Below are 13,166 nucleotides of genomic sequence, written 5' to 3'. Positions count from 1 at the left end.
CACTTCATATGATAATCTCTGTACCCATCCATATTGCTGCAAATGACATTATTTCATTCATTTTTATGGCTAAGTAATATTCCATTATATATAATTAATGTGTATATTATATATATTCCATATAAAATGGAATATATGTGTGTATATATATATATACACACACATATATATATGTGTGTATATATATATACACACACCACATCTTCTTTATCCATTCCTCTGTCAGTGGACACTTAGGTTACTTCCATATTTTGGCTATTGTAAATAGTGCTGCTATGAGCATTGGGGTACATGTACCCTTTCAAACTACAGTTTTAATCTTTTCTGGATACATGCCCAGGAGTGGGATTGCTGGATCATATGATAACTTTATTTTTACTCTTTAAGGAAACTCCATACTGTTATCCATAGTGACTGCATCAATTTACACTCCCATCAATAGTGTAGGAAGGTTCCCTTTTCTCCATACCCTCTCCAGTGTTTATTGTTTGTAGACTTTTTGATGATGGCCATTCGGACTGGTATGAGGTGATACCTCATTGTAGTTTTGATTTGCATTTCTCTAATAATTAGCCATATTGAGCATCTTTTCATGTGCATGTTGGACATGATTCGGTTTTAAATAATTATTGTAACATGTAATTTGTAGAATAATAGTAATTCCTTTTAGATAACTCCTTAAATTTTATGTAACATATTACACTTATATTTTTAGAGGCTCTGAAATTAAAGCCAGAAACTGGTAAAATAAATTACTTCACTTTCTGTATTATAAAATATGAAACACTCTGATAGTCAAAATAGTGAAGGTAGTAGGCATAGAAAACTTCAAAATCCAAGTTTAGGTCACTATAAATATAAGCTTTTTTGGATTACTGTATTGGTTTCTAACCTGAGTACTAAAGCTCTATGTTTGGTGTGAATAGTTTACAAAAATATGATAGTGTATATGTATTGACATGACATCATATACCTGTGCAGCATAGAAATATATAGGGGAGTAGTCAAAGTCCTGTCCAAAATTGTTAGTAATATTACTAAGCTTAAGTTTGGGAAGATGTTGCTATAAATCATATGCTCATACTGGTTGCCAAAGAATCACTTATTTCCCTGAGTTAAACACTAAGCATGGAATTAAGTTGTTGTGAGCCAGCTTCCTTAGTGATGTCTATATTGTTTTAATGAAATTATAGACTTACAGGTAAGAGATATCCTCTCCTAGACAGTATAAATATTATGTGAATGCTATTGAAAATGGATACATTTTAAAATAACATATTATTTTGGTTGTTTGAGTTATTTATTATTTAGCCTTGTACTGGTATTTTTTACATTAATGTTTGTGTTAAGTTATTTCATTTTAAATCTTCCCAGAAAACTCTTTCTTCCCCAAAATAAAACATTATATTTATTCAGAGTTTGCAGATAACAGTTAATATTTGTCACATAATGTGTTTTTGCTTCTTCAACCAGGAAAAGTAAAAAACTGGTTTTGTTAGGAATTTGGTATATTTTAGGATCAGACTGTGTAAAAGTAGTTTTATTAACACATTCATTTGTTCTTTAGTCTTGGGTTGTTGACATTTGAGAAGTGGTTTTCTTCCTTGTATTGTAAGCTATTTTTGATTTTAGGATCTTAGTATTAGGTACTCACTAATCACAATTATTTTAAAATGCCTTATGTAATCAGTTACATATTAGTCAGTGTTTGTGTACTCATGCTTTTTGATATTGAGATGCTATAGTTCTTACCTCTTCCTTTTCTTCCCTCCTACACTCCCTATAATGTCACAATTGGATCAAAATCCTTGTTGTCAGTTAATATTAGAGATCTTAAAAACAAGGTAGTAGACCATCTTTATTGGTCAGGACTGTTTTTAAAATACCAAAGAACTCCTGTCCTATTTTACATGTTTTACTGTCTTTGAGAAGCTTCTTGGAGCATATGATATGAACCAAATTATTTAAAAGCATAAAACCATCTGCTGATTTATAATAGAAAAGAAGAATGCTGTTTAAAAAACTGGAAGACACAGGGAAAGAGGATATATATGTATTTGTTAACTTCATATTTTATATATGTTACTAATTCCAAGTAGCTCTCTTTTTAATGCAAAGTTTCCAAACTTCCTTCTGTAGTGTGCAGTCAGGAAATTCTATAGCTGCTATTAAAAAAGCATTTTACAGGGCTCACAGATTGATTTAATCAGTAGTCTCTTGTAGTAAGTTGAAGCAAATTTATGTAGCTCCACGACCTAAAATATCTCTGCTAGAACTGATTTTTCCAGGATTGAAGGTAACATGATATTGGAAATTTGGATTGACTCTCAACAGTACCTAAAAAACTGTTGTCAGAATACACAGGTTTTCTGAGGACTTTTTCAGATCTGATAATAATAGATTATAAATAATCAAATCATATTATATTTGAAGTTTGACAAAGAGCAAAAGAGTACTCAGTTTTCTTCCTATGAATATCAAAGTATCGCAGCCTTAGAATAGTGGACAAAATAAAACCCTTAAGGCACCGGGACTTCAGAGATGTTTACCTTTCCAACTATAGAAAGGAGTGTCTCCTTTTCTCTTACAGCTTTCTGTTAGAAGAGTCTATTTAAAGTAAACTGTATTTTGGCTTCTAACTCCAGTGTTAGAATTTCAGAATATAAAATCCTTCTGTTAGACATCTGTTATTAGTTCTATCTTTAGCCCCAAACAATCTTAAATACGTATTGCACAGCCGTGTTTCAAATACATACATTTTATGGAGAATTTGGAGACAGTGTTTTCTTTGTCCCAGGAAAAGTTTGAAGTTAATTCATGAAGAAAGAGCTACTGTTGCTAGAGCATTACAAAATATTGTCATTAATTTTTCAGTGATTCTGCCTCTTTCAGGAAAAATGTATTTTCTGGATTCTACTTTACTGGGATGATCTGTAGTAACTATGTTTGGCTAACTATAGCTTGACAAGATGTATGAAGAGACCAGCCTTTGAATTAAACCCATCTTCAAGGTTGGGTCAGTTACTGAGAAGAGGGATGCCCAATGAACTGTAGTTGATAACTTTGGGGAAGTTCAGGAAGAGCATGATTTCATAGAGATATGACACCAACAAATGGGAATTCAGGCAGGCATTTATTTTCAGGGTGGATAATGTAAGGGAATACTCAAGAGAGTCTTGTAGGTTATCAAAATCAGGAGTGTGGAAATGTGAGTACAAATATGGAAGTGAGGTTTGGCTTGGCTTGTATTCTCAGTGTGGGAAAATGGCAAGAATGAGGCGTGACCCTTATGATTGAGGGATAATGTGTGGCAAAACTGGTTCTTGAACACAAGAAAAAGGAAGAGTCCAATTCCCAGAACTAGAGTACAAGCTGGTAACCAGTCTTTAAGAGCAAGGCAGGAACTTGAGCCTGAGAACTGAGGCCCAGATCATAGCTAGGTTAACAGCAAGCCTGACTTGATGCCAAATCTCCAAGAATTTGTCTAAAACCCATTAAATTCCTACCTAAGTTTAAAATTAGTCTCAACTGTTAGGACATGGTTGACCTTGAAATGTGGATCAAATTGTCTTACCTATAAGGAAAAGAAAGAGTCAGAGACTGGATTATCACAGAGCACTTTACACTCTAGCCTTTACCTACAATAATTGTGTTTCCCTTTGAAGGATTTTAAAGTATCAGGATTTTCTAGTAGTATGTATTCATGTGTAGCATGTGTAAAATTAACCTCTGGGTTTTATGTTAGTGTGTCTAGTCCTAGACAATTTAGTGCAGTCTTCTGTTTTCATTGCTTCGTCTTGGAAAAAGTTGAATTTCTGTTTTTATTGGTAATGCCTGTTTACTTTATCACTAATGCCTGTTTAGTATATATGTCTTTTATGATAATTTTAATTTATCTCTACTTTAGATTGAATGTATTGTTTCTAAACATTTGTTCTTTAGAAAGAGCAAAATGTGTTCATAGTTAATTGTAGTCTTTAACAGAAAAATTTTGCAATGCTTTTATTTTTTAATTCCATAAATATAGTCACCAGTATTTTATGGTTATTTTAGTCCTCGTGTTTCTCTGGTTATTTTATATTCAGTGTTTATCTACTGTCTTTGTAGAACTAGGAAAATAATTCTTTTACTAGACTCCCTAAGCAATAAGTTTTCCACTGTTTCCTGATATTTAGCTATACCACCAAGTATAGTATCTGTGTGTAGTCTACAATATTAACACCACATATATATTCAGGCATACCAAGTCTAGAATAGTTCTTTTGTTCTTAGTGTTTGATAACAGTACAATAAGACCCAGGCAAGAGAGAAACTTGATCTGGGCTGTGCACTTTAGAGGACCCTGTACATCACAAACAAAATAAAATGTATTTTAAAAACTCTTGACTTTCCCATCACTCAGGATTTAGCACTTAGCATTGGCATTGTATGACCTGTAATCCTAGACATCCATTCTTGTTATTACGTATTAGTTACCTATTGCTCTGTAACAGATTGCTCCATGTTAGCAGTTTAAAACGATAATAATAAATATATATTATTTCTTATAGTTTCTGTGGGTCAGGAATTTGGGAGTGGCTTATTTGGGTGGGTCTAGCTTAGGGTTTCATATGAAGTTACAGTCAAGATTTTGGGCAGAACTGCAGTCATCTGAAGGCTTGACTGGGGCTGATCTGCTATTAAGGTGGCTCACTTACTGGCTGGTGGGAAGTCTCATTTCCTCCCCATGGGGAACTCTCCACATTGCAACTTGAGTGTCTTCACAGCATGGCTGTTGACTTCCACCAGAGCAAGTGGTCCATGGGAGCAAAGTGAAAGATATAGTGCCTTTTATGACCTAGCCTAAGAAGTCACATTCTGTTACTTCTGTATTCTGTTAGTCACATAGGCCAGCCAGGAGTCAAAATGGGGGGTCACTACACAAGGGTATTAATACCAGGTAGTGAGAATCATGAGGGTCCATCTTTGAGGCTGGCTACGAAAGTATTTTAATAATGTTCAAGGCTCAGAGAAATTCTTCTCCACATCTCTTTCTTATAACCTCACATCTGAATGCCATGAAGTTTTGTAGCTGGTACCACTGCCAACATTAGAGACGGAATGAGATTGTGATGAGGACTGAGTAGGCAGTAGAAGCACTTCGGTTGAGGAAAGATGAATTTACTTATCTAATTCTCCTTTTAGTATGAATGAAATAGGCTCTTGTATAATGAAGTATTGCTTCAAGTAATGCAAACCTTCTATTTTCTTGCTTCTCTTTGTGTTCTTTGTGTTTGGCTTCAGACGTAGTAGAACTAGTGCAATATTTGCAATAGCTGAGACTGAGAAATTCCCAGAGACTGAGAAACATTTTGTATTATTAAACAATTCATATTACTCTTAAATTTTGTATATCATAGGTATAGAAACAAAATTCATGAAGCATGATAAAAATTGTTTATGTAGGCAGCTTGATGGATAGGACATTGTAGAATTTTGCAGTTTTTAAAAGATATTTAATTAGATTACAGTAAAAATGTTAAAGTAAATATAAAATTTTAAATTTATTTAATATTGATTATTCATTGATTATAATTTTCAATAGAGAATTAAAAGCAGTAGAAAATCTTCAAAAAGATTATTTCCTTAAATTCTTAAAATCTAGAAACAGTGTGAGTACTCTTACATTGAGCATTACCACATAGTAAATTCTGCAAATAGGACTTTATTTATAGGAGATTTGATTACCAATTATATTAGTTTTCTATCTGTTGCTACATAACAAATACCACCAACTTAGAAGCTTAAAATGCACCCATTAATGAATCTCATAGTTTTCATCAGTCAGCAGTCCAGATACTACTTAACCAGGTCTTCTGCAGTCAAAGTGTCAGCTGCTGCATTATCATCTGGATGCTTGACTGGGGAAGAGTTCACTTCCAAGCTCATTCAGGTTGTGAGAAGAATTCATTTCCTTGAGGTTGTAGAACTAAGAGGCGCTGGCTCTTTGCTGGCTTTTAGCTATCGTCCAACTTCAGGTCCTACAGACTGTCCATAGTTCTAGAGGTCATTCACAGTTCCCTGCTGTGTGGCCTCTCCAACACAGCTGCTTATTTCATCAAACTCAGGAAGACTCTAGCTTCAGGCTGCTAAGATGGACTCTTATATAGTATAACATAATCACATCATTGGCATCCCATTACCTTTGCTCTATTCTATTTGTTAAAAGAAGCAAGTCATAGTCCCACCACACACAGAGGGAGGGTATCATACAAAGATATGGGCAACAGGAATCATTAGGATTCACCTCAAAATCTGTCCACTACATTGATCAAACAGTGGAAATGAGCAAGAAAATTATTCATAACTTGAAGAGATCAAGTGAAATCCCTGAAATGTCATATTCTTTACAAAATAAAATTTTACAACTGATCAAAACAATGAAAACGTAAAAAAGAGAATTATGTTCACAGAAGTAACAATGCAACTCTGGCATGCCATTTATTTACTTGTTTATTTGTTTGTTATTGAAGTATAGTTGACACAACATACAGTGTTGTGTTAGTTTCAGGTTTATAGCAAAGTGAATCAGTTATACGTACACGTATATCCACTCTTTTTTAGATGTAATGGCCTATATAGGCCATTACATAGTATTGAGTAGAGTTCCCTGTGCTATACAGTAGGTCTTTATTAATGATCTATTTTATATATAGTAGTGTGTATATGTCAGTCCCAGTCTCCCAGTTTATCCCTCCCCTCTTTCCACTGGTAACCCTAAGTTTGTTTTCTATATCTGTAACTTGATTTCTGTTTTGTAAATAAGTTCATTTGTACCATTTTCTTAGATTTCACATATAAGTGATATCATATGATATTTGTCTTTCTCTGTCTGACTTACTTCACTCAGTATGACAGAGAAGATGATTATTACATTCATGAAATTGACAAGTTGGGCAAAAAGGGCAAAAACTCAAGCTTTCCTATGGATGATTATCCTGGAAAATGGGCATTATATCCTTTGGTAGTAGGAGGATATTTCTAAGAGAACACAGTTTGATTAAATTAGGGGTTATAATTTTCCACTAAGTAAATATGAGAGAAAATTTAGTATTTCATTTTGCAACAAATTCTTTCAAGTGGAGAAAGAAATTGTAGAAACTGTGTCATTTGTATTCCAAGTTTGAAGGCAGAGTGTTTTGTCACTACTCTTCCCTATTTCACAACCAACCTTTAAGATCATTTTTTTTTACAATGAAGATATATGGTCACAAATACTTAGGTTTATTTTATTAAAGGAATTCAGAGTTTTACCTGCAGTAAAAAAAAAAAAAAAAATGCATATAGTTGCCAAAATTGAAATAACAACTGAATAACATTGGACAAGCAGTGACATATTTAACAATATAAAACATTGGCATGATTTTCTTCAAAAGAAAATATATGTCCAATATGTAGCCAAATATAATGATGCTTTTTATGGAATTAACTGTACTATATTTCATGAAACGAGAAAATGTAGGAATTATTTCAAATACTGATGACACAATGGTCAACATGTAAGATGGGTTAAAACAAAAGGATATCTCTATCTAGAATAGAGAGTTAAAAATGAACTGCTTAATGCATAGTAAAGTGAGAGGAGAAATAATACATAAAAAATGTTAAAGTAGGTGTATTCTCAGTTCAACTAAATTGTTTCGGGGGCAAAGTGAAGTTGAACAGCTAATATTTATTATACGTATTATTGAACTACCAAAAGAATAGGAAGTTGAAATCAGTAAGTACTTATTTTGTTGTTTTTATACTGGTTGTAGAAAATACAGGCTTTGTGATAAGTGGGAACTAATCACAGTTCTCTCCCTTCTCCTAGCAGGGAGAAATCACTAGTTGTGTGGGATGCTGAACTGGAGAGCAGCTCCTCCCACTGGATGAGGGTGGGGGGCCAGTCGGTCCCAAAGAGCACATTCTCTAGGCAATCCTGAGTGAGTCCCCAAAGATGTTTTCAGCACTCCCACTCCTTGTTCAGACCAATTGTTTCCTTGTTTTTTGAGAAAAACTTAATATTAAGATGTAATGTACATACCATAAAATTCACCCCTTTAAAGTGTACAATTCAGTGGTTATTAGTATATTCATAGACTTGTACAGCCATTGCACTAATTTTAGAACATTTTCATCACCTCAGAAAGAAACCCAACATTGTAAGCAGTCACTCTCCAATTCTTCACCACATCACCAGGCCTCAACAACCACTAATCTACTTTCTATCTCCATAGATTTGCCTATTTTGAACATTTCACATTAATGGAATCATGTAGTATGTCCCCCATTCTCTCTTATTTCACTGGGGTTTCTGGAAAACCTAGTTATGACCCATCTAAAAAATCAATCATCTCTTATGTTTCAGATTTATTACAGTATTTTTCTTCTACTTTTTCCATTACCTGTGTATCACAAATACTTTCAAATACCCATAATAATTCATACTGAATGGAATGATGTATTGCAGATTTGTGAGCTTATGGTCAACAGGATTTGACTTCCAAGGACAATGAGAGCAAAATGCCTGCCTGAATTTCAGCTGACTTTGAAGGGGGTATGGCTGCAATATGTTTGACTATACAGATGGTTTTTGCATTATCCTCTGATTACAAAATAAGAAAAACCACTCCTAGTACGAGTTAACTATGTCTTAGAAACATCATATCTTTTTTTCCATTGTTAAACCATCTTTTCAACTTAGCCCATTTGTGTTTATACTAGTGAACGAGTGATTATTGGCAGTCTGTTGAACACATAATATTTAATACTGACTTGCCTAAATAAAAGATTATAAAAATCTAATAATGTACTTTATTTTGTTAGCCTTAAAAGTTTTTAAAACTGAGTGTTGTCAAAGTGTTCATAATAAGTATTATAAAGAATTTTGTAAAGAAGCCTTTTAAAAAGGGAGCTTTGAAGTTGATAAACTCAGTGGTAAATCTCTCGAGAAAAACTTTGAGTATATAAAGCAAGAGTAACTGAGTAATTGAGTTATTTTACAATAGAATTTATAATGAGGAAGTGTGTTAATTTACTGTCCTTCACAGTTTTACTGTAGAATTCTCAATAGACCTTTGGGAAGCTTATATTTCAATCTCACTGCATTTTGTATTTACAATATTTATACACATTTTCCCTTTTCTTAAATGATGTTTTTACATGTTGTATTGTATCTTGGAATGATGAGTTAAAGTATTTAATATAGCATGGTAGAACGAGCACTGACTCTGCAATCAGACTGCCTGTATTCCAAGCTCAGTCCCACCCAACATTAGTGGGTGCAAGTGACTTAACCTCTCTGTGCTTTAACTTCCTCAACTATGAAGTGAGGATATTAGTACTCATTGATTTGACCTACTGTGAAGATGAAATGAAGTAGTGTATATATAATAATGTGTATAAAGCCTTTAGCCAAGGTAAGTGTGCTAAGCATATGCTAAATATTAATAGTCATTTCATTCTCTGTGGTGTGTGTATAGGAACAGCAAGAAATAGTGCACAAAACTAATGGATTGGTCAGCTGGAAATCTTGGTTCTGTTTCCTCTCATTCAGTGATTCTTTACATAATGGATAGCAAGTTTCTATTTTCTCCAGCTTCGCTTTCTGTATATATTGAGCGGCATGTAAAATAATTTTATAAACTATAGAAATAGTGTACTTAAAATCAATTAAGTGTTATGTAAAACAAATACACATTTTTGTTGCACTATAATTTATAGGTTAGGAAATAAATATTTCCTATTACTAAGTTCCTTATCAGAAAACACAGCAAAATAGATAAAATTCTTTATCTATTTTGGCTTTAATAGCATTTCTTTCTTTTTTCTTTGGGCCAGGGTTTTCCAGGTGACTTTGGAGACAGAGGCCCTGCAGGTCCTGATGGCAGTCCTGTGAGTAAATTGTGATGGTCCACCCTTGCAGTCTAACATCACTCAAGACTTCATAGCAACTGTACTTGCCATTCTCATTATCACATTCCTGACAAGCACTCTTGGCCAGAGAGTTTTGATACCACTGAGCACATTCCACTTTGTGGTTTTACAGCATCGAAAATAAGACAAAAGTGTTATAAATTCTGTTTTGAGAGATAATCATTAAAATTAATTATTTTGACCATGTTAAACATGACTGATTATTTAAAATATTAGAAGTATGCAATCATGATACTGACTTGTATATTTGTGGGGAGGGGCATGGGGAAAAAAGCCTTTCATGTACATCAAGGTACTAACAAGCCTCAGGTAAAAATTGTGCATTTGGTGATTGCTCTTTTGGACTCAAACCTGTCATTGATCTACCTTACTTTTCAGTATTTTATAGAGAAGTCTTTTGGGGGGATTGTTTAGATATCTATGTTCAGATTAGGGAGTTAAAATTCTAAAATTAGTTTAATTGTATTATCAAAGGATGATGATGGAATGCTGTTTTTTGACACTAGGCAGAAATGTCTTTACTTTTTACCCTCAGAAAATGGCTATCCCCCAATATATGTCATGTACACATTCTTTTCATAAGATTTTTAAGGTGAATTAGAATCAACTACTAAATCCTTGGATCATAAATTAGGAATAGTTCCTATATTTAGACTATGTAAATTATTAGCATTTATGCTTAAAATAGTGTTTGAAAATAGTTTCTTTTTTTATTTTTTTCTAAATTATAACTGTATTAGTTTATTCAGTGAATTTAGAAAAAGTTTTATTTGTTATAAGGCTTGGAAAATAAAATAAGAGTAGAACTGATTTCCAAACAAATTGTTAAAAAGTTGAATCATGTCTTAAGTAGAATGTTTACCATCTTATTCTTGCCCATGATTCTGGGAAGCTTCCCATTTCAGGCATAATAAAGTAAAGCATTATTTACATTTTTTTCTTTAATACCATCTATGTCCTTGCATACCTAGTGTGAAGCCATCTTATTTAATGTTTTGTCAGTTAAATATACATGAAGTTTGTTAGGGTTGGACTCCTAACAATATTTAAAATTTTTCTCTTTGAAGTCTGCTGCTTATATTTAAAATATATTACTTCTGGAAGAGCATTTGGAGTCTTCTTTAGAATGCAAGAATAAATTGGATATTTTCAGTTTATTGGTTTATTATTCCCTATATTTTATACTGTACTTTTGTTTCAAAACAGAATTTGAAATGCAAAAATAAAGGGAGGGTGTATTCTTACACTTTGTACCCTGTAAATGATGTAACTCTGACATGGAGTAGATTAGGAATTATCACAAAGACTGTCATGATGAGTCTAAGACTGTCACAAAGACCCATCATGAATCAACTGGAAAAATTAATATAGATAATTTAAAATCTCATACAAATAATTTAACAAGGTTGGTAATTTCTTACATTTGTATAGTACTTTAAGAAAATTTTCAAAATCTCATATATATATATTAGAGTTTTATTACTAACTGTAATAATATATATATTACAGTTTTACTTCTTTACAAAATGAAAACAAATATTACTATTTCAGTTTCATAAATGAGAAATTTAGAGAATTTAAGTAATGTACTTCAAAAGAGCTGATAGTGTTTTAAATCATCTGAAAATGTTCTCACCTGACATGCTGACCACTTGTCTTTTCATACTACATATAGGCTAATTATGTTCATAATGCTGATTATTAATGGGATTCACTTCCTTTATTAGATACACAGGAGACACAGAGAAATCTATATCCTAGGCTAGGTGGTAGTCCTAGTATCTAAAAGCATGAAGCCAGGGCCACTTTTAAAGAATATAAGCTGCCACCAGAGGTTTGCGCTTCTTAGGAGGATGCATAAGAGTAGGGAAGTTGCAGAAGTTAGCTAAAAGAAGGTAAATTTTGATATATGTTTTCCTAGAAATTTTTGTCTTCATCTTTAGAAAATACCCTTAGTAGTTTGGAATCATATTTAACCAATTTTGCACATTTCTCTTACTTAGGGACTTGTTGGTAGCATTGGTCCTCCGGGATTTCCTGGGCTTAGAGTGAGTATCAGATATCATCCTTCTTATCAAATATTTTTGTGTGTATTTATATTTGTTAGATGTGTTTTTAAAACTTTACAAAAATGAACAGTTTTAGTGTCATTGTTGAATATCAACCTTGCTCACATGTATTTCTCCACCAGATATGCAAATTAGACCAGTAGTATGCATTTAAAAATTAATTATACTTTAGGATACACTGAAATAACAAATTTCTACAGGTTGATGTGTATGTGTATTTGTCTTAAGGATACTTAATCAAGACTCAGTTTCTCCAGAAGTGTAAGACATAGAATAGCCACTTCTTTCCTTTGAGACAGTCTTTCATACCATCTGGTCTAGAGAGGCAGATAGGTCTAAACAAGAGCACATGATAACAGTAGGCTTTATGAAATAAAATTGAATAAATGGTTAGGAAAACCATCCTGGACAAAAGGTAGGAGCTGGACTTCACCAGTGCCATTAAACGTTTTAATACCTAACTTATTCATTGTACTTAAAAAAAGTGACTATATTATTTGTTCACTTAATCAGTTTTTATACAGTGAATTCAACTCTTGAGTTTCACTGAAGTTTCTGATGTCAGCAAAGTACAGTTTGAAAGCAATTCTGTGGAGGCCAAAACAATGTAGTCCAGATATGTAGCTCTCTGATAAATTTTTGATTATTCATTGGAGTAAACGGACTGTTACTTTTGATATATCTTCATAAATATATTTCTCTCATCCAAGCTTCTGGTTCATGACAGGAAGCAAATTACAGATATTTTAGATAAATTTAGAGCCATATGCTTTAACATTGAGCTAGCTAAAGATAAGATTGACATACTTTTATGACATGTAAGTAGCCTAATGAAAATAGAATCTTTAAACTATTTCTCTTCATCTAAAAGTAGGGCATAACCATTGGCGGAGGTAGGATTTTCTTTAAAAATCAATTTAGGGCTTCCCTGGTGGCACACAGGTTAAGAACCCGCCTGCCAATGCAGGGGACACAGGGTCGAGCCTTGGTCCGGGAAGATTCCACATGCCACGGAGCAACTAAGCCCGTGTGCCACAACTACTGAGCTTGCGCTCTAGAGCCCACAAGCCACAACTACTGATCCTGCGTGCCACAACTACAGAAGCCCACGCACCTAGAACCTGTGCTCCACAACAAGAG

The 13,166-nt window shown here is 33.4% G+C and overlaps 1 protein-coding gene across 1 annotated transcript in view; it reads left to right on the top strand.

Annotated features, from left to right (window-relative positions):
• The window catches only part of COL24A1 (collagen type XXIV alpha 1 chain), a 368,814-nt gene that overhangs the window by 68,593 nt on the left and 287,055 nt on the right, over nucleotides 1–13,166 (top strand). Inside the window, exons 12-13 of the mRNA XM_032642687.1 lie at nucleotides 9,862–9,915; nucleotides 11,961–12,005. Of these exons, the coding sequence (XP_032498578.1) occupies nucleotides 9,862–9,915; nucleotides 11,961–12,005 (99 nt within the window). The remainder of the gene's footprint in view (nucleotides 1–9,861; nucleotides 9,916–11,960; nucleotides 12,006–13,166) is intronic.

The sequence above is a fragment of the Phocoena sinus genome, chromosome 1, assembly GCF_008692025.1.
Source record: "Phocoena sinus isolate mPhoSin1 chromosome 1, mPhoSin1.pri, whole genome shotgun sequence".
In the NCBI taxonomy this organism is placed as follows: Eukaryota; Metazoa; Chordata; class Mammalia; order Artiodactyla; family Phocoenidae; genus Phocoena; species Phocoena sinus.
The sequence above is the reverse complement of the archived record's forward strand: the minus strand, read 5'-3'. Positions and strand labels throughout refer to the sequence as shown.